This window comes from Pseudophryne corroboree, chromosome 6 (genome assembly GCF_028390025.1).
Source record: "Pseudophryne corroboree isolate aPseCor3 chromosome 6, aPseCor3.hap2, whole genome shotgun sequence".
Taxonomy (NCBI): domain Eukaryota; kingdom Metazoa; phylum Chordata; class Amphibia; order Anura; family Myobatrachidae; genus Pseudophryne; species Pseudophryne corroboree.
In genome coordinates, this window is record NC_086449.1 from 188049610 (window position 1) to 188068501 (window position 18892).

General features: G+C 46.9%; 1 protein-coding gene across 2 annotated transcripts in view; it reads left to right on the forward strand.

The window, feature by feature from the left end:
- RASGRF1 (Ras protein specific guanine nucleotide releasing factor 1) overlaps positions 1-18892 on the forward strand; it is a 211317-nt gene that overhangs the window by 119722 nt on the left and 72703 nt on the right. For both annotated transcript variants that reach the window (XM_063925469.1, XM_063925470.1), the window contains 7 exons: positions 3631-3720; positions 3837-4090; positions 11575-11654; positions 11784-11977; positions 13614-13723; positions 15117-15235; positions 17099-17259. In XM_063925469.1, the coding sequence (XP_063781539.1) occupies positions 3631-3720; positions 3837-4090; positions 11575-11654; positions 11784-11977; positions 13614-13723; positions 15117-15235; positions 17099-17259 (1008 nt within the window). The remainder of the gene's footprint in view (positions 1-3630; positions 3721-3836; positions 4091-11574; positions 11655-11783; positions 11978-13613; positions 13724-15116; positions 15236-17098; positions 17260-18892) is intronic.

The window sequence follows — 18892 nt, forward strand, 5'->3', positions numbered from 1 at the left end:
ATGCCCACCCCACCCATGGCTTCCTGAGTGAAAGAACTCGGTTGCAAATAAGATGCGTCTCCATAAGGCAAACCAAACCCGGGTTTTGGGTCCTAATAAATTTTAACACTAGAGAACGCTTGACCTTATCATTAAGGCCACGAACGTTCCAGGAGAGAATGCTTACCATGATGATGAATAAAATTGGAGCACAGAAACACTAAACCAGACTTGCCCCAGCACGGCACCAGCCGCCCCCCACGCAGGAAGGGGACATACATAAATCAGCACGTATAATACAGAGTAGCACTAGAAAAGCACACACAAAAATACAAAAAAATAAAAGTAAGAAAAACAACAAAACCCAACCACCCCCTCCCCGCATACCAACCCAAACATAGGTACACCTACCCCAAACATTGCAAAGACTCTAGAAGAGAATCAAACTATAAAAGAAAAATTAACTAGCTGCGGGGCAACAAAACCCCATAACCCATAGGACATGACATGACATAGGAAATAATGGCCCTGACAAAAAGCAATACAGTAGGCATCCATCCCGCAGATATCAAACAATAAATGCTAGAAAAATGAAATACAAGCAAGGAATACGTATAAAAGTCTCTTAAGGTGGAGCAACGCGGTGATTAGGCTGCAGATCAATCCAAGCAGAAGCTTCCCTTGGTGTGTCAAAGAAATATGTGCTGTTGCCAGACACCACTCGAAGCCGCGCAGGGTATACCATAGAATACTGTAATTGTAGATCATGCAGCTTCTGTTTAACCTGTGTAAACTGCGAATGGGATTTCTGGACCTCAGCCGAAAAGTCCTGAAACACGGCCACTCTCTGACCTCCATGTTCCAGCAGACCTTTAATCCTGGCAAGACGTAGAATAGTATCCCTGTCTTTGTAGTGAAGGATCTTAACGATAAAAGTCCTGGGCTGCGCACCTGGAGGAAGGGGGTGAGTGGGAACTCGATGAACCCACTCAACAGCAAACTGCGGAGTAAACAAATCTTTGCCGAATGTGGATAACAACCAGGTTTCCAGAAATTGTTCCGGTTGGGAGCCCTCCGACTTTTCGGGGAGGCCCACAAAGCGAACATTGTTCCACCTGAGACGTCCCTCGATATCCGTCAATTTAAGTTTGCATGCAGACATCTGTGATTCCAGGGAAGTAAGTCTGGCAGGAATAGGCATATAGGAGTCTGTTCCTGAGCTTATGCATATCTTGGCGTATAAAGGAAATATCGACATGAACCTCCGCCACTTTATCAGCAAGACGCTTTTCAGAATCCTTAATGGCTTGCAAAAGTTGGGACATAGTAACTTCAGCAACTTCCACCATGTTGGGAGAAGGGGGAGAGGAGGCAGCTGACAACAGAGATGAAGATGCAGAGGAAACAGGAGTCCGTTCTACGTGGGCAAACTGCGCTAGACGGCTGCAGCAGAGGCGCGGCGTCGCAGGACCATCAGGCTTACACAGTGGAGCCAGGTAAAGGAAGGTTATGTTATAAATCTTCCAACAGGTAGAAAAGGGAGGCACAGGTATGGCAGCGCCACTTTATGCAATTATGCAATAAAAATAAAAAAATCCAGAGAAGTGAGGGGTGGGGAACGGAGAGAAGTCACCTTAATGAGCACAGTTACTCCAGGAACAAATGTTAATTTATGTGGAGTCATAGCAGTGAGGTATGTAGCACAGGAGCATAGAGGAGGGAGAGAGGAGAGAAGGAACACCACCACTCACCACCCCACAGCTCTCAAGCACCTCCAGCAACAGAAACAGGCAGACTGCACCAGGCTCTGGGTATAAACTATATTCCATAAAGGCAGCAGGAGTTAGCACATTGACACTGTGGATGTCGCCCCCACAAGTAAGACACTCAGTGCAGCAGGCACAAGACACTTCACTCCGTGGCAGCAGAGAAGAGATTCCCCAGCCCTTGGTCCAGGTCCGGCAGTTCAGGCAGCAGGCAGCGGAAGAGGCACAGACGGGAGCGGGTCCGCGCTCTCCATCGAATCCAAAATGGCGCCTGGCCGTCCCACACAGGCAGCGTATCCACTGCAGCGGCAACAGCACGGAGGGAGAACAGCGCACAGGGCAGGCAGAGCGGCAGGCAGAGCGGCAGTCCACGCGATCCATCCCTCAGGTAACCACAGGGCGAGTCAGGCCGGCCAGGAGGCGGGAGCAGGGCTCAGACAGCAGGCCGCGGCGGTCTCCAAGATGGCGCCGGCACACGTAGGCCGTGCCCGGCCAGAGCAGCACGGCACACTCGGGCACTGTACACCGGGATGAGGCACAGGATCGTCCCCAAACACAGCTCAGGGCGGGCAGCAACTATTCATGTATCCGAGCAGGGCAAGCTGGGCTCTCATATAGGGCAGCAGGAGATATTTCAGGAGTATTAGGCTGGGGAACAAGGAAATCACGTCCTACTCCATGTCCAGCTAGGCCACGCCCCCTATCTCTTGCTAGGTATTTGGCTTGTTGTACCACTGCACACCATGTACAGCGCTACAGTATTGTGTGATGCCATGTACTGTAAATAAACAATAATATCGTTCTGCAGCTCAGAATAGTGTATAGATCTGCTATACATTGTTGGCCACATTTACCTCCAGTCTCATTAATAGTAGAGTAATACCCACGTGCAGCTCTTCCTGTGTGTCACTGTACTGTCGTCTTTCTCTCTCCGCATCACCCTGCACTATTTTAAGCACCCAAAATTAAAAATGATTTATTTTCTAAAAGGCAAAAAAAGCCTCTATATTACCTTTGCATCCTGTCATACCCTCACCTCAGATATCCATCAGACCATATGCCTACAGATCTGCAAATACCTTCATACAGCCACATACCACTCAGACTTCACATTAAGCCCAACAATGACCCACATGCCTTCAAGTGCCACATGTACTCCATAAGTCTCTTCAGACTTCCTCTTCCAACACTCACTGGGAGTACCAATGACCACCTATTACTACTACTACTACTACTACTGCTACTACTACTACTACTACTAAACAACTAATTACCAGTAGTCAACAACTAATTACCACTAATAGAATCTTGCCCAAAAAGTGCACTTACCTTGTCAGTCAGTCAAAATAGTGGAATCATGGCCTTTCCCACACAAGAAGGAGCTAGCTTATTGCTGACAGGACTGCACTCTTTATTCGGGCCTGCACTCTCTCTCCCATCTCCTGCGGTGTGTGGTCATATCATGCAGTTATGAGATTAAGAACAAGAGGAGATGATTAGGCTCAGACTTATTCAGTAACAGTCTGAGCAGATGCCAAATCCTTGAAAAACTTGGGGGATTCGGGTTGTCGGGCTCGTGAAGATCCGAGGGCCACCTGTTGCCCATCAATGTAAGGTGGCCACTAGAAACAGACATGATGTGCCTATCATGCACTTTGTTTCTGTATGTGACTGAAACTGTGGTTGGCCGCTGCTTTTTGTTTGCATTATTGTTGCACTGATTTACTTGTAGAATTGCACAAAGAAAAGTGTTCTTAAGGTTTGTCCTTGCTTTTCTCAATTTACAACCACGTAGGTAGAGGTAAAGGCTTTTCTTGAGCAAAGTATGTATGACATGTTCTATTGTGATATTTGACGTGAGAGAGCCTTGTGCTTCTTTTCCTAGATTGCGTCATTACTGAAGGATAATGAGCGCATTCAGTCCACACCGAGCTCAGCTTCAACTGAAGACACTGACATAAAGAAAATAAAGAAGGTAACAATATCCACCATTCTCTTTTACTGACCATGGATTGTGCCAATAACTGATCGCTGTACATGACCTTTCACATTATCTTTATCATTACTGCTCCTTCCTTGTCCCTTCCTCAGGTGCAGAGTTTCTTACGTGGCTGGTTGTGCCGGCGGAAGTGGAAGAGCATAATCCAGGATTACTCGAGGTCTCCGCACGCTGACAGCATGCGGAAGAGGAACCAGGTGGTGTTTAGCATGCTGGAAGCAGAGGCCGAGTATGTACAGCAATTGCATATTCTGGTCAACAACTTCCTACGGCCTCTGCGGATGGCGGCCAGCTCCAAGAAGCCACCAATCACTCATGATGATGTTAGCAGCATCTTCCTCAACAGGTAGCTATCCAACCTGCCTCGGTGTATCAAACATGGGATGTGGGGGGAATACATATAGGAACAAAAGAGAGATTCCTCAGTGTATGGATAAACATGTGGGTCACAGTGTATGGACTGCTTGACCAGGGCTCCATCACAGGCATGAATAATTAAGCTGTTGGAGTAAAATAACAATACACTTTTTTAATATATCAAATAAATATCATGAACTATTAGAATGAAATAGAATTATTATTTTTTTCCAAGTTAAATGGGCAGATACAGTAATTGAAAAGAGTCGCATGCATCCCAAAATATGAACGGATTGCAGGTGAAATGCTAGTGCAGCTATACTATGGGGGGTATCCATCTAGGTGCGATGAAACATTGGGATCGAAACATGGGAGTGTTTAGCTATTTTTCCTGATGTTTCTTCTATATTTTTTTTTTACGGGGTCTCCAATTAGATCTCCTATAGAAAAAAAAAACACTTGCGAAAACACTCAGTTTCTGTGAAACTTGTGTGTTTTGGCCGCTGCAGACCTGAAAAGCCGGCACTTATCGGGGATTTTGCTTCTCCCGCCCTGGGTGCCCCGGCCAGGTGGGGTCACGTGACAGGAGAGCCAAAGTTGTCAGGGAGCTGGAGCTGCCAGGGGAGCTGATGCCTGGTGCTGAGACAGGTGACACAATCCCTCATAAACCACGGCTCGTGATGGCTTATCGGGTCTAATAGGATAGCCCCGGGCGATATCATTACCTGCGGTAATGTACTGCGGGAAATTGGATATCCCCCTATGTCTTAATGCATACTAATCACACCGCTCTATTTTCTCCATAAGTGAGAGCAATTGTCATCATTCTAATTGGCACCTACAGCTACCCCATGCTAATTGCAGGAGATACGACTAATCTAGGTTTCCCATTGGCATAAGCACTACTCAGAATATGGTGTAGCTCTGGCTACATGCCTACTACACTCCTAAAGGATGGTTCTCCTCTGAGTGTACGCCCACTTATCACCTAGTTGATGCCCATTTCACAGTTGAAGAGAAGCGTCCAAGATTCGTTCACTCAGATATGCAAGGATGCACGTTTTTGCACGAGCATGTGCACAGTGTGCCAAGAATCACTAGATGCGGCCATATTGGACTTGCATGCAACTAAGAATGAGTCCCATAGCCTTTAATAGTATGCTGTGGGGAACATGCTCTAAAGAAGAAATCATTTAAAAACGACAAATAGAAAAACATTTTTCCTTTATCGTCAACTAGTGGGCACTGGAGCATTATGCTGGGTATAGTCTGGAGATGGGAGAGAGACTGGGCACCAAATGTATGATCTGATCTTTTTTAGGAACTCCACCCAATTTATCATTTTTTTACAGGTACTAGCAGAGCTAAGGGCCTGTAGTTTTGTTAGTTTGTGGGAGGCCAGAGGCAGGTCTATAGGTCCTCCTAGAGAGGGTACTTAGTAAGTAAGGTGAGCTAATAATCCTGTACCTCACTAATTCAGAGATGGACAAGTGTGAAGGTTTGTATAACCTTTAGAACAACACATATACCTCAATGGATGCATGCCTTTGTTGGACCCTGCTAACTGACCCCTACTTAATTTGACTGACTGCAGAATTTTATATTTTCTCTGACGTCCTAAGTGGATGCTGGGACTCCGTAAGGACCATGGGGAATAGTGGCTCCGCAGGAGACTGGGCACAACTATAAAGAAAGCTTTAGGTCTAACTGGTGTGCACTGGCTCCTCCCACTATGACCCTCCTCCAGACTTCTGTTAGAATCTTGTGCCCGGCTGAGCTGGATGCACACCAAGGGCTCTCCTGAGCTCCTAGAAAGAAAGTATATTTAGGTTTTTTATTTTACAGTGAGATCTGCTGGCAACAGACTCACTGCAGCGAGGGACTAAGGGGAGAAGAAGCGAACCTACCTAACAGGTGGTACTTTGGGCTTCTTAGGCTACTGGACACCATTAGCTCCAGAGGGATCGACCGCAGGACCCGACCTTGGTGTTCGTTCCCGGAGCCGCGCCGCCGTCCCCCTTACAGAGCCAGAAGCAACGAAGAGGTCCGGAAAATCGTCGGCAGAAGACTTCGGTCTTCACCAAGGTAGCACACAGCACTGCAGCTGTGCGCCATTGCTCCTCATGTACACCTCACACTCCGGTCACTGATGGGTGCAGGGCGCTGGGGGGGGGGGGGGGGCGCCCTGAGGGCAATATATGACACCTTGGCTGGCAAATCTACATCATATATAGTCCTAGAGGCTATATAGATGTAAAATTACCCCTGCCAGTATTCCAGAAAAAGCGGGAGAAAGTCCGCCGAAAAAGGGGCGGGGCCATCTCCCTCAGCACACTGGCGCCATTTTTCCCTCACAGCTCCGCTGGAAGGAAGCTCCCTGGCTCTCCCCTGCAGTCTGAACACTACAGAAGGGTAAAAAAGAGAGGGGGGGCACTAAATTTAGGCGCAGTATAGATATATATATTTGATATATAAAAAAGCAGCTATAAGGGAAAACACTCATTTATAGTGGGATCCCTGTGTTATATAGCGCTCTGGTGTGTGCTGGCATACTCTCTCTCTGTCTCCCCAAAGGGCTTTGTGGGGTCCTGTCCTCTGTCAGAGCATTCCCTGTGTGTTTGCGGTGTGTCGGTACGGCTGTGTCGACATGTTTGATGAGGAGGCTTATGTGGAGGCGGAGCAAATGCCTGTAAACGTGATGTCACCCCCTGCGGGGTCGACACCTGAGTGGATGGTGCTGTGGAAGGAATTATGCGACAGTGTCGACTCCTTGCATAAAAGGTTTGACGACATACCTAATGTGGGACAGCCGGCTTCTCAGCTTGTGCCTGCCCAGGCGTCTCAAAAGTCATCAGGGGCTCTAAAACGCCCGCTACCTCAGATGACAGACACAGATGTCGACACGGATACTGACTCCAGTGTCGACGACGATGAGACTAATGTAACTTCCAGTAGGGCCACACGTTACATGATTGAGGCAATGAAAAATGTGTTGCACATTTCTGATGTTACGCTCGGTACCACAAAAAAGGGTATTATGTTTGGAGAGAAAAAACTACCAGTAGCTTTTCCTCCATCTGAAGAGTTAAATGAAGTGTGTGAAGAAGCGTGGGCTTCCCCTGATAAAAAGCTGGTAATTTCTAAGTGGTTACTAATGGCGTACCCTTTCCCGCCAGAGGATAGGTCACGCTGGGAAACATCCCCTAGGGTGGATAAAGCGCTCACACGCTTGTCAAAGAAGGTGGCACTACCGTCTCCGGATACGGCCGCCCTGAAGGAATCTGCTGATAGAAAGCAGGAGGCTATCCTGAAATCTATATATACACACACAGGTGTTATACTGAGACCGGCTATTGCTTCAGCCTGGATGTGCAGTGCTGCGGCTGCGTGGTCAGATTCCTTGTCAGAAAATATAGATACCCTAGACAGGGACACTATATTGCTAAACGTAGAGCATATAAAAGACGCACTTTTATACATGAGGGATGCACAGAGGGATATTTGCCGGCTGGCATCCAAAATTAGTGCAATGTCCATTTCTGCCAGGAGAGGGTTATGGACTCGGCAGTGGACAGGAGATGCAGATTCCAAACGACACATGGAAGTTCTGCCTTATAAGGGTGAGGAGTTGTTCGGGGATGGTCTCTCGGACCTCGTTTCCACAGCAACAGCTGGGAAGTCTACATTTTTACCCCATGTTCCCTCACAACCAAAGAAAGCACCGTATTATCAGGTACAGTTCTTTCGGCCCAATAGGGGCAAGCGGGTTAAAGGCGCGTCCTTTCTGCCCAGAGGCAAAGGTAGGGGAAAGAAGCTGCAGCATACAGCCAGTTCCCAGGAGCAAAAGTCCTCCCCCGCTTCCTCTAAGTCCACAGCATGATGCTGGGGCTTCACAGGCGGAGCCAGGTACGGTGGGGCCCGTCTCAAATATTTCAGCAATCAGTGGGCTCGCTCACGAGTGGATCCCTGGATCCTTCAAGTAGTATCTCAGGGGAACAAGCTGGAATTCGAGACGTCTCCCCCCCGCCGTTTCCTCAAATCTGCCTTGCCAACCACTCCCTCAGGCAGGGAGGCAGTGTTACAGGCAATTCACAAGCTGTATTCACAACAAGTGATAGTAAAGGTGCCCCTACTTCAACAAGGAAGGGGTTACTATTCCACAATGTTTGTGGTACCGAAACCGGACGGTTCGGTGAGACCCATTTGAAATTTGAAATCCTTGAACACATATATAAAAAAATTCAAGTTCAAGATGGAATCGCTCAGGGCGGTTATTGCAAGCCTGGACGAGGGGGATTACATGGTATCACTGGACATCAAGGATGCTTACCTGCATGTCCCCATTTACCATCCTCACCAGGAGTACCTCAGATTTGTGGTACAGGATTGTCATTACCAATTCCAGACGTTGCCGTTCGGTCTATCCACGGCTCCGAGGGTCTTTACCAAGGTAATGGCCGAAATGATGATACTCCTTCGAAAGAAGGGAGTTTTAATTATCCCGTACTTGGACGATCTCCTGATAAAGGCGAGGTCCAGAGAGCAGTTGTTGGTCGGGGTAGCACTATCTCGGGAAGTGCTACAACAGCACGGCTGGATTCTAAACATTCCAAAGTCACAGCTGGTCCCTACGACACGTCTACTGTTCCTGGGAATGGTTCTGGACACAGAACAGAGAAAAGTGTTTCTCCCGGAGGAGAAGGCCAAGGAGCTGTCATCTCTAGTCAGAGGCCTCCTAAAACCAAAACAGGTGTCGGTGCATCACTGCACGCGGATCCTGGGAAAAATGGTAGCTTCCTACGAAGCGATTCCATTCGGCAGGTTTCATGCAAGAACCTTTCAGTGGGACCTGTTGGACAAGTGGTCCGGATCGCATCTTCAGATGCATCGTCTGATAACCCTGTCTCCAAGGACAAGGGTGTCTCTGCTGTGGTGGCTGCAGAGTGCTCATCTTCAAGAGGGCCACAGATTCGGCATACAGGACTGGGTCCTGGTGACCACGGATGCCAGCCTTCGAGGCTGGGGGGCAGTCACACAGGGAAGAAACTTCCAAGGACTATGGTCAAGTCAGGAGACTTCCCTGCACATAAATATTCTGGAACTAAGGGCCATTTACAATGCCCTAAGTCAGGCAAAACCCCTGCTTCAAAACCAGCCGGTGCTGATCCAGTCAGACAACATCACGGCGGTCGCCCATGTAAACCGACAGGGCGGCACGAGAAGCAGGACGGCGATGGCAGAAGCCACAAGGATTCTCCGATGGGCGGAAAATCACGTGTTAGCACTGTCAGCAGTGTTCATTCCGGGAGTGGACAACTGGGAAGCAGACTTCCTCAGCAGGCACGACCTCCACCCGGGAGAGTGGGGACTTCATCCAGAAGTCTTCCAAATGATTGTAAACCGTTGGGAAAGGCCACAGGTGGACATGATGGCGTCCCGCCTAAACAAAAAGCTAGAAAAGTATTGCGCCAGGTCAAGAGACCCGCAGGCGATAGCTGTGGACGCTCTAGTGACACCGTGGGTGTACCGGTCGGTTTATGTGTTCCCTACTCTTCCTCTCACACCAAAGGTACTGAGGATAATACGGAGAAGAGGAGTAAGAACTATACTCATTGTTCCGGATTGGCCAAGAAGAGCTTGGTACCCGGAACTTCAAGAAATGATCTCAGAGGACCCATGGCCTCTGCCGCTCAGACAGGACCTGCTGCAGCAGGGGCCCTGTCTGTTCCAAGACTTACCGCGGCTGCGTTTGACGGCATGGCGGTTGAACACCGGATCCTGAAGGAAAAGGGCATTCCGGAGGAAGTCATTCCTACGCTGATTAAAGCTAGGAAAGAAGTAACCGCAAACCATTATCACCGCATATGGCGAAAATATGTTGCGTGGTGTGAGGCCAGGAAGGCCCCAACGGAAGAATTTCAGCTGGGCCGTTTCCTGCACTTTCTACAGTCAGGGGTGACTATGGGCCTAAAATTGGGTTCCATTAAGGTCCAGATTTCGGCTCCTATCGATTTTCTTCCAGAGAGAACTGGCTTCACTACCTGAAGTTCAAACTTTTGTTAAGGGAGTGCTGCATATTCAGCCCCCTTTTGTGCCTCCAGTGGCACCTTGGGATCTCAACGTGGTGTTGGATTTCCTAAAGTCACATTGGTTTGAGCCACTTAAAACCGTGGATTTGAAATATCTCACGTGGAAAGTGGTCATGTTGTTGGCCTTGGCTTCGGCCAGGCGTGTATCAGAATTGGCGGCTTTGTCATGTAAAAGCCCTTATCTGATTTTCCATATGGATAGGGCAGAATTGAGGACTCGTCCCCAGTTTCTCCCTAAAGTGGTATCAGCGTTTCATCTGAACCAACCTATCGTGGTGCCTGCGGCTACAGAAGACTTGGAGGCTTCCAAGTTGTTAGACGTAGTCAGGGCCCTGAAAATATATGTTTCCAGGACAGCTGGAGTCAGAAAGACTGATTCGCTATTTATCCTGTATGCGCCCAACAAGTTGGGTGCACCTGCTTCAAAGCAGACTATTGCTCGCTGGATCTGTAGTACGATTCAGCTTGCACATTCTGCGGCTGGACTGCCGCATCCTAAATCAGTGAAAGCCTATTCCACGAGGAAGGTGGGCTCTTCTTGGGCGGCTGCCCGAGGGGTCTCGGCTCTACAACTTTGCCGAGCAGCTACTTGGTCGGGGTCAAACACATTTGCAAAATTCTACAAGTTTGACACCCTGGCTGAGGAGGACCTAGAGTTTGCCCATTCGGTGCTGCAGAGTCATCCGCACTCTCCCGCCCGTTTGGGAGCTTTGGTATAATCCCCATGGTCCTTACGGAGTCCCAGCATCCACTTAGGACGTCAGAGAAAATAAGAATTTACTCACCGGTAATTCTATTTCTCGTAGTCCGTAGTGGATGCTGGGCGCCCATCCCAAGTGCGGATTGTCTGCAATACTTGTACATAGTTATTGCTTAACTACAGGGTTATTGTTGAGCCATCTGTTGAGAGGCTCAGTTGTTATCATACTGTTAACTGGGTATAGTATCACGAGTTATACGGTGTGATTGGTGTGGCTGGTATGAGTCTTACCCGGGATTCAAAATCCTTCCTTATTGTGTCAGCTCTTCCGGGCACAGTATCCTAACTGAAGTCTGGAGGAGGGTCATAGTGGGAGGAGCCAGTGCACACCAGTTAGACCTAAAGCTTTCTTTATAGTTGTGCCCAGTCTCCTGCGGAGCCCGTCTATTCCCCATGGTCCTTACGGAGTCCCAGCATCCACTACGGACTACGAGAAATAGAATTACCGGTGAGTAAATTCTTATTATTCTTATTATTATATATATATATATTTATTTATTTTTTTAACCTCAGCGTAAGTGGAAAACCATGTGTTTGAATAATGCTTTGGGCATAATCAAATTGGCATCTTTATATTTTGATGTTTGTTGTGATGTCTTTTTACATGTCTTTTTGTTTTTGCAGTGAAACCATCATGTTTCTGCATCAGATCTTTTATCAGGGTCTGAAAGCGCGAATCTCCAGCTGGCCCACGTTGGTGTTGGGTGAGAAAGTGTTGTCCTTTGCTTTGTTCCATGTGTGTTGGTATGCCTATCACCACTTTCCAGGCTCTTAAATGTGTCACCATGTATCTCAAAGTGTATTTCTCTGACACTCTCACATTCCGTCTTCAGCGGATCTCTTTGACATTCTTTTGCCAATGCTAAACATTTACCAAGAATTTGTGCGGAACCATCAGTACAGTCTGCAGATCCTGGCTCACTGCAAACAGAACCGAGACTTTGACAAATTACTGAAACAATATGAAGCCAAACCGGACTGTGAGGAGAGAACTCTGGAGACGTTCCTCACCTACCCTATGTTCCAGGTCACTATGAGACACAAAAGAGGAACTGTCCTTAAAATGCATTTTTCATTTTTTTTGCAAAATGTAGGAATGACCCAAAACCAAGAACTTGTAGAATCCTAGTGGGATTCAAGTTTGTCTCCGAAATCTGAATTAGAATTTTTGTTTCCAATTTTAGTGCACAGATTAAAAATCTGCCGCTTCTAAAACAGTCAATCAGGGCCTAATTCAGCATGGATCGATATTCAGAGAAATTGCAGTTGTCTGCGAGTAAAAAGGCGTCACCCGTCAGGAAGGAAAAACGCCCCGCACAAAATTGCCAATGTATTGCAGATCGCTATCCACTCGCAGATGCATACGCAATTTCTGGAACATCGAAGAAACTTTGCCGTCTGAGCAAATGTGAGTAGGTCTGAGGCTGCCACTAATCTGCGACTGAGACCTGCTGGAAGTGGTCTGTGCTGACGTCAGAGACCCTCCCCAAAAATACCTGTGCACGCCTGGGTTTTTTTCTAACACACCCCAAAAACGTCAGGTTTCCGCCCAGAAACGCCGACTTCCTGTCAAACATCAGCTACATTGCGATTACAATCTGTATGCGTTTTCTATCACTATTACCCCTTGAGTGTGCGTAAAGCGAACGCTACGCATGCGCAGTCATTCGATAATCGCTCGATTTGTGATATCTCTAACGATCCATGTTGAATTAGGCCCTCAGTCATTGCTGGGGTGGCACTTGCACACATATGTTGGATGCAGTGGAGCAATGTATTGTGTTTGCCCATGCTGCTGAGTTGCACCATGCTTGCATCCTAATTTTGTTCATGAGTCGCTGTACAAATGTAGAAGGTAGAATTGTATATGGCGTTCCTAGATGGTTACTGGGAGGTAACAGAGAGGTTCACTAAACAGGTGCATAGAAATGTTGTGACTTATAGGAGTGTCGCTTATAGTCAATGGAGTATCTAGAATGGGGGCATCAAGGGGGGCCCACACCGCACACCCTGCACCCATTTCTTGGATACTTATGCCTCTGGAGTGCCGCATTGTCAGCAGCAGGGCTGCACAAGTCAATGGGAAAGTGGCGCACCGGCCATTTTCCGGGCATTTTGTGCATGCGCAGTAGGAAAATCACTGTGAAAATGGCTGCCGCACCATTTCCGTGAGGTCCTGTGCGCACTAGCTTCTCCTAGTGACCCTAATGCTCATAAACTACTGCGCTGCAGGCTGAAGAGGAGGAGGGTCAGATGGAGACTGCACACGGGACCCCTCCTCTATTAATACAATCTTGCTTATAGGCACAGAACCCCCCACATTGGAGGCCATATTTAGACTAATAATCTGCCATAAACCTGGTGACTGTAGTTTTAAATTGCAGGGCAGTGAAAGGATTGAATTATACTTTATTGATCAAATACAGTAATTTCACATAAATTGCATCTGATCTATAATTCAGTCTATTTGACAATAAACAGCTCTAGTATAAAGGGCTATAACAAGGCTGACATCTACTGGCTATATGAAAGAACTGCATGCATTCAAAATAACATGTTTTATAGTACATACATTTTGTATCTCAGCAACAGGAGTATCTTTGAGAGAGCACTAGAAATGTGGATTATTTCACAAGTAATTTTATTTTTTCTCTCTCTCACAGATCCCACGTTACATCCTTACTCTGCATGAGCTGTTGGCTCACACACCCCATGAACACGTAGAACGCAACAGCCTAGAATTTGCCAAATCCAAACTGGAAGAGTTGTCAAGGTGAGACTGAACACTTAATACACGGGTGTCACGGACCTGCCGGTCGCTTCTCCAGATACGCCAATCTGAGAAGCACCGACTGTGACGTGGGGGTCACTTTGGACACGCGGAGTTATACAAACACATTCGACACCACCAGCAAGAGGGATTTTAGCGTCTAAATGCAAGGTAGCTTTCGCTTCTACCTGTCACGCACAGTTATTAAGGTCTTAGGCCTTAGGTTCTAAGAATCACAGAATCAGGACTAGAATTTGTAATTATAATTCCAAGAATACTTAAGAGCTTTAGGGGAACATGTACTAAGCAGTGATAAAAGTGGAGAGGTTAGCCAGTGGAGAAGTTGCCCATGGCACCCAATCAGCTGCACTGTATATGTTTATAGTATGCAAATGATAAATGTTACGTCAATGCTGATTGGTTGCCATGGGCAACTTCTCCACTGGCTCACGTCTCCACTTTTATCACTGCTTAGTAAATACCCCCCTTAGTTACAAAAAATGTTACAAAGATTATTAAGAATATTTTAAAAATACAGAGTACAGTGCAATCTCAAACAAAAATAAAAAGAATGAACACATTTGACTGAGAGAGTGATAGTTCTACCCTTCAGATGCACTCACTCCCCCCACCCTTGAGATTTTTAACCAGCTCAATACTGGATTGCTGGACACTGGCCTTAAGGCAGGCATGTCCAAACTGCGGCCCTCCAGCTGTTGTGAAACTACATATCCCAGCATGCCCTGACACAGTTTTGCTGTTAGAGAATGCTAAAGCTGTGTCAGGGCATGCTGGGATTTGTAGTTTCTCAACAGCTGGAGGGCTGCAGTTTGAACATGCCTGTCTTAAGGTATCATACACCCTCTTCACCTAGCTGTCTTGCAAGAGTTAGGGGAGGGGGATTAACCCACATGGACACAGAACTGCAGGCTGTTTGCTTTATGACCTAAGTCCTAAGTGACCAGTTTGTTTGAAGGTGAGAGCTGAATGATGCAGTCTTCCACCTCCAACATTTATGATAGGATGAGAGACCAGAGCTCGAACATAAATTTCTTCTCCCACCTTATTGCTGGGTTTTGATCTTGTCACTACTAAATACGTTTATGGCCTCAGTACAGAGTGGCTTGGGGAAATGCACTCAGTGATAACACCCTGGGGTTATGTCCACAATATTTACAACCTAGCAGAGGGAAATAGCAGGCAGACCTCTTCAGGTTATGTCCACAAGCAGTTCACAGGAAATAACATCTTATATCACACACAATAGGAGAAATATCATATTCTGGGATCTGATCATGTGATGGATCGTGACAACGGGCATAAACCTGCATTCCAATTTACCAGCGTACATATTCTAAATATACTAAATACATTTGTTCATGTCTCTCTTCTTCAGGATAATGCACGACGAAGTCAGTGAGACAGAAAATATCCGTAAAAATTTGGCCATTGAAAGGATGATAGTTGAGGGCTGTGAAATATTGTTGGATACCAGTCAGACATTCGTGCGGCAAGGTATGAAATCTGGGGCACTGAATCTAACATGTAAATTATTGGTCATCATTTACAGTTTATTGCTTCATTGCTAAGTGAACTGGAAATGCAATAGTTAAAATATTTATCTAATGAATATTCCACTTTGCCAGGTTGCTGTGGAGTGTAACCCTGCATAATGGATTTTCCCGATTACATAGCACAGTACTGTAGTTCCCCCAGCGCCCCTGACCCATCGAGGATGACAGTAACACAAAACAATAACAATAGCTCAGATCCAGTCTCCGACCCCCCAGCACCCACTGGCACAGCAGAACAGTTAGGAAATTATGTAAATTATAATTTGGGTGAGTCAATACTTGCCTACCCTATTGGAATGGCCACTCCCGGCTCCCTGGAAAGATGAGCAAGTCTCCCGCAGCGGCACAGCCTCCCGCAACACCCCCTCGGCCACCCACTAACAGAGCACAAGTGGGCAGTCCGAGGGGATCCGATGATGCGATTCGTACTGAATCGCGTCATCGTAGCCATGCCCCCTGCTGTACAATGCCTGTAAAAACAGCATTGTATAGCGGGGGCGTGGCCACGATTATGCAACCACGCCCCTATGTCACGTCATGCCCGCCTGCACAGCCAAGCTGTCTGCTCTCTCTTGGAGGGGGCAGCCAGAATGTCGGCAACACTGGAGTAAGTGCTAATCGCCCTTCTTCAATATTTAAAGTGTACGTATTACGTACATATAAAATCAGTATTGTCTGTCTAGTTTACAGGAAATTACTTAATTGTACATTACTTATTTTGTGTTATGTTACTTTGGAATAGAACAGTTATGTTGCCCATAACAACTAATAAGATTATGTTTTTTAGTGCATGTTAGAGAACAAAATGAAACCAATCTGATTGGTTGCTGTGGAAAATACCACTCTCTTTATTTAGTTACTTATTTATTTCAAGGTTACCTATAGGGCAGTCTACACAAATCCTTCCTTTGTGTTTATAAACACAAAAATGGGGTTGCAAGTTGTGTATGTTAGAATAGAGTATTAGAGTTACACTCTACAACAGGAGCATTACCCTAACAACAGGACCATGGGCCTAATTCAGGCCTGATCGCTCGCTGCTGCGAGCAGATAGTCGCCGCCCATAGGGGAGTGTATTTTTGCTTTGCAAGTGTGCGATCGCATGTGTAGCAGAGCAGTACAAAAAAGTTTTGCGCAGTTTCTGAGTTGCCCAGAACTTACTCAGCCGCTGCGATCACTTCAGCCTGTTCTGGCCGGGAATTGACGTCAGACACCCGCCCTGCAAACGCTTGGACACGCCTGCGTTTTTCCAAACACTCCCAGAAAACGGTCAGTTGCCACCCACAAATGCCCTCTTCCTGTCAATCTCCTTGCAATCAGCTGTGCAAATGGATTCTTCGTACAATCCATCGCACAGCAACCAGCCGCTTTGTACCCGTATGACGCGCCTACGCATTGTGGTGCATGCGCAGTTATGACCTGATTTCAGCGCAGCGAAAAACACTAGCGTGCGATCAGGTCTGAATCACCCCCATGTCCCCAGCAACTGGAGCATGACCCCAACAACTTTTAAGAAGACACTACCTAATTTCTCCAAAATTGATTTAATTTGTCTTAATTTAAGGCTGTATAAAAGAACACATGGGATCTGAATAAAAATAATAATAATAATAATAGTAATAATTAGAGGTTGATAGTGATACCAAGACACAGCCAACCAAAAATATATTCCCTGGCACTTAGCAACCGTCGCTGTAGATGTTCCATCTCTCTCATTTACAACAGTTCTGAATAGGTTTAAGTGGTGACCATGGCTCTTACATTCAGACTCCGGAAATGACTGGTCTACTTGTATTGTCTTCAGGCTGCTTGATTCAGGTGCCAATGTCTGAGAAGAGCAGGGTGACAAGAGGGCGGCTTGGGTCCCTTTCCCTGCGGAAGGAAGGAGAGCGTCAGTGCTTCTTATTCTCCAAACACCTACTGATCTGTACTCGCAGCTCTGGGGGAAAACTGCACCTCACTAAGGTAAACCTACAGCATTATAGCTACAGAGTATCAATGCGAGATTGCCTCTGTTTATATATATATATATATATATATATATATATATATATATCTTATCTCCAGTATAACAAGTACATCAGTAATGAACAATTTCTTATAGTAGAATTTCACACTTTCATATCCTAACAGTAACTGTATTATGACAATGATTAGAAGATTGCGCTATTGTTATTTCAATGTCTAGATATTAATCAAGATCTTTGAAACTATATTTCTCTGACGTCCTAGTGGATGCTGGGAACTCCGTAAGGACCAGAAACTGTGCCCGGCTCGAGCTGGTTGCACACTAGGGGCTCTCCTGAGCTTCTAGTAAAGAAAGTATTTATTAGGTTTTTTATTTTCAGTGAGATCTGCTGGCAACAGACTCACTGCTACGAGGGACTTAGGGGAGAGAAGCGAACCTACCTGCTTGCAGCTAGCTTGGGCTTCTAGGCTACTGGACACCATTAGCTCCAGAGGGATCGAACACAGGCCCAGCCTCGGTCGTCCGGTCCCGGAGCCGCGCCGCCGTCCCCCTTGCAGAGCCAGAAGACGGAAGAAATCCGAGGACAAAGTCGGCGGCTGAAGACTCCGGTCTTCATTAAGGTAGCGCACAGCACTGCAGCTGTGCGCCATTGCTCCCCATGCACACCACATACTCCGGTCACTGATGGGTGCAGGGCGCTGGGGGATGGCGCCCTGGGCTGCAATTAGATTACCTTACAAAATGGCAAAAATACACATAATATAGTCTAATAAACTATATATGTGTAAAAATCCCCTGCCATAATATTAATATGAAGAGCGGGAGCACACTGGCGCCATTTTCTCTTCACAGCTCCGCTGGAAGGACGCTCCCCAGGCTCTCCCCTGCAGTTTCCAGGCTCAATAGGGTAAAAAAGAGAGGGGGGGGCACTAAATTTAGGCGCAATACTGTGTATTATAGCTGCTATAGGGAAAAATCACTTTGTGTAGTGTAATATCCCTGTGTTATATAGCGCTGTGGTGTGTGCTGGCATACTCTCTCTCTGTCTCCCCAAAGGACTTTGTGGGGTCCTGTCCTCAGTCAGAGCATTCCCTGTGTGTGTGCGGTGTGTCGGTACGGCTGTGTCGACATGTTTGATGAGGAGGCTTATGTGGAGGCGGAGCAGGTGCCGATGTGATGTCACCCCCTGTGGGGTCGACACCAGAGTGGATGGATATGTGGAAGGTATTAACCGACAGTGTCAACTCCTTACATAAAAGGCTGGATGACGTAACGGCCGTGGGACAGCCGGCTTCTCAGCCAGTGCCTGCCCAGGCGTCTCAAAGGCCATCAGGGGCTCAAAAACGCCCACTACCTCAGATGGCAGACACAGATGTCGACACGGAGTCTGACTCCAGTGTCGACGAGGATGAGACATATACACAATCCACAAGGGGCATCCGTTGCATGATTACGGCAATAAAAAATGTGTTGCACATTTCTGACATTAACCCAGGTACCACTAAAAAGGGTATTATGTTTGGGGAGAAAAAGCAACCAGTGGTTTTTCCCCCATCAGATGAGTTGAATGAAGTGTGTGAAGAAGCGTGGGCTTCCCCCGATAAGAAACTGGTGATTTCTAAAAAGTTA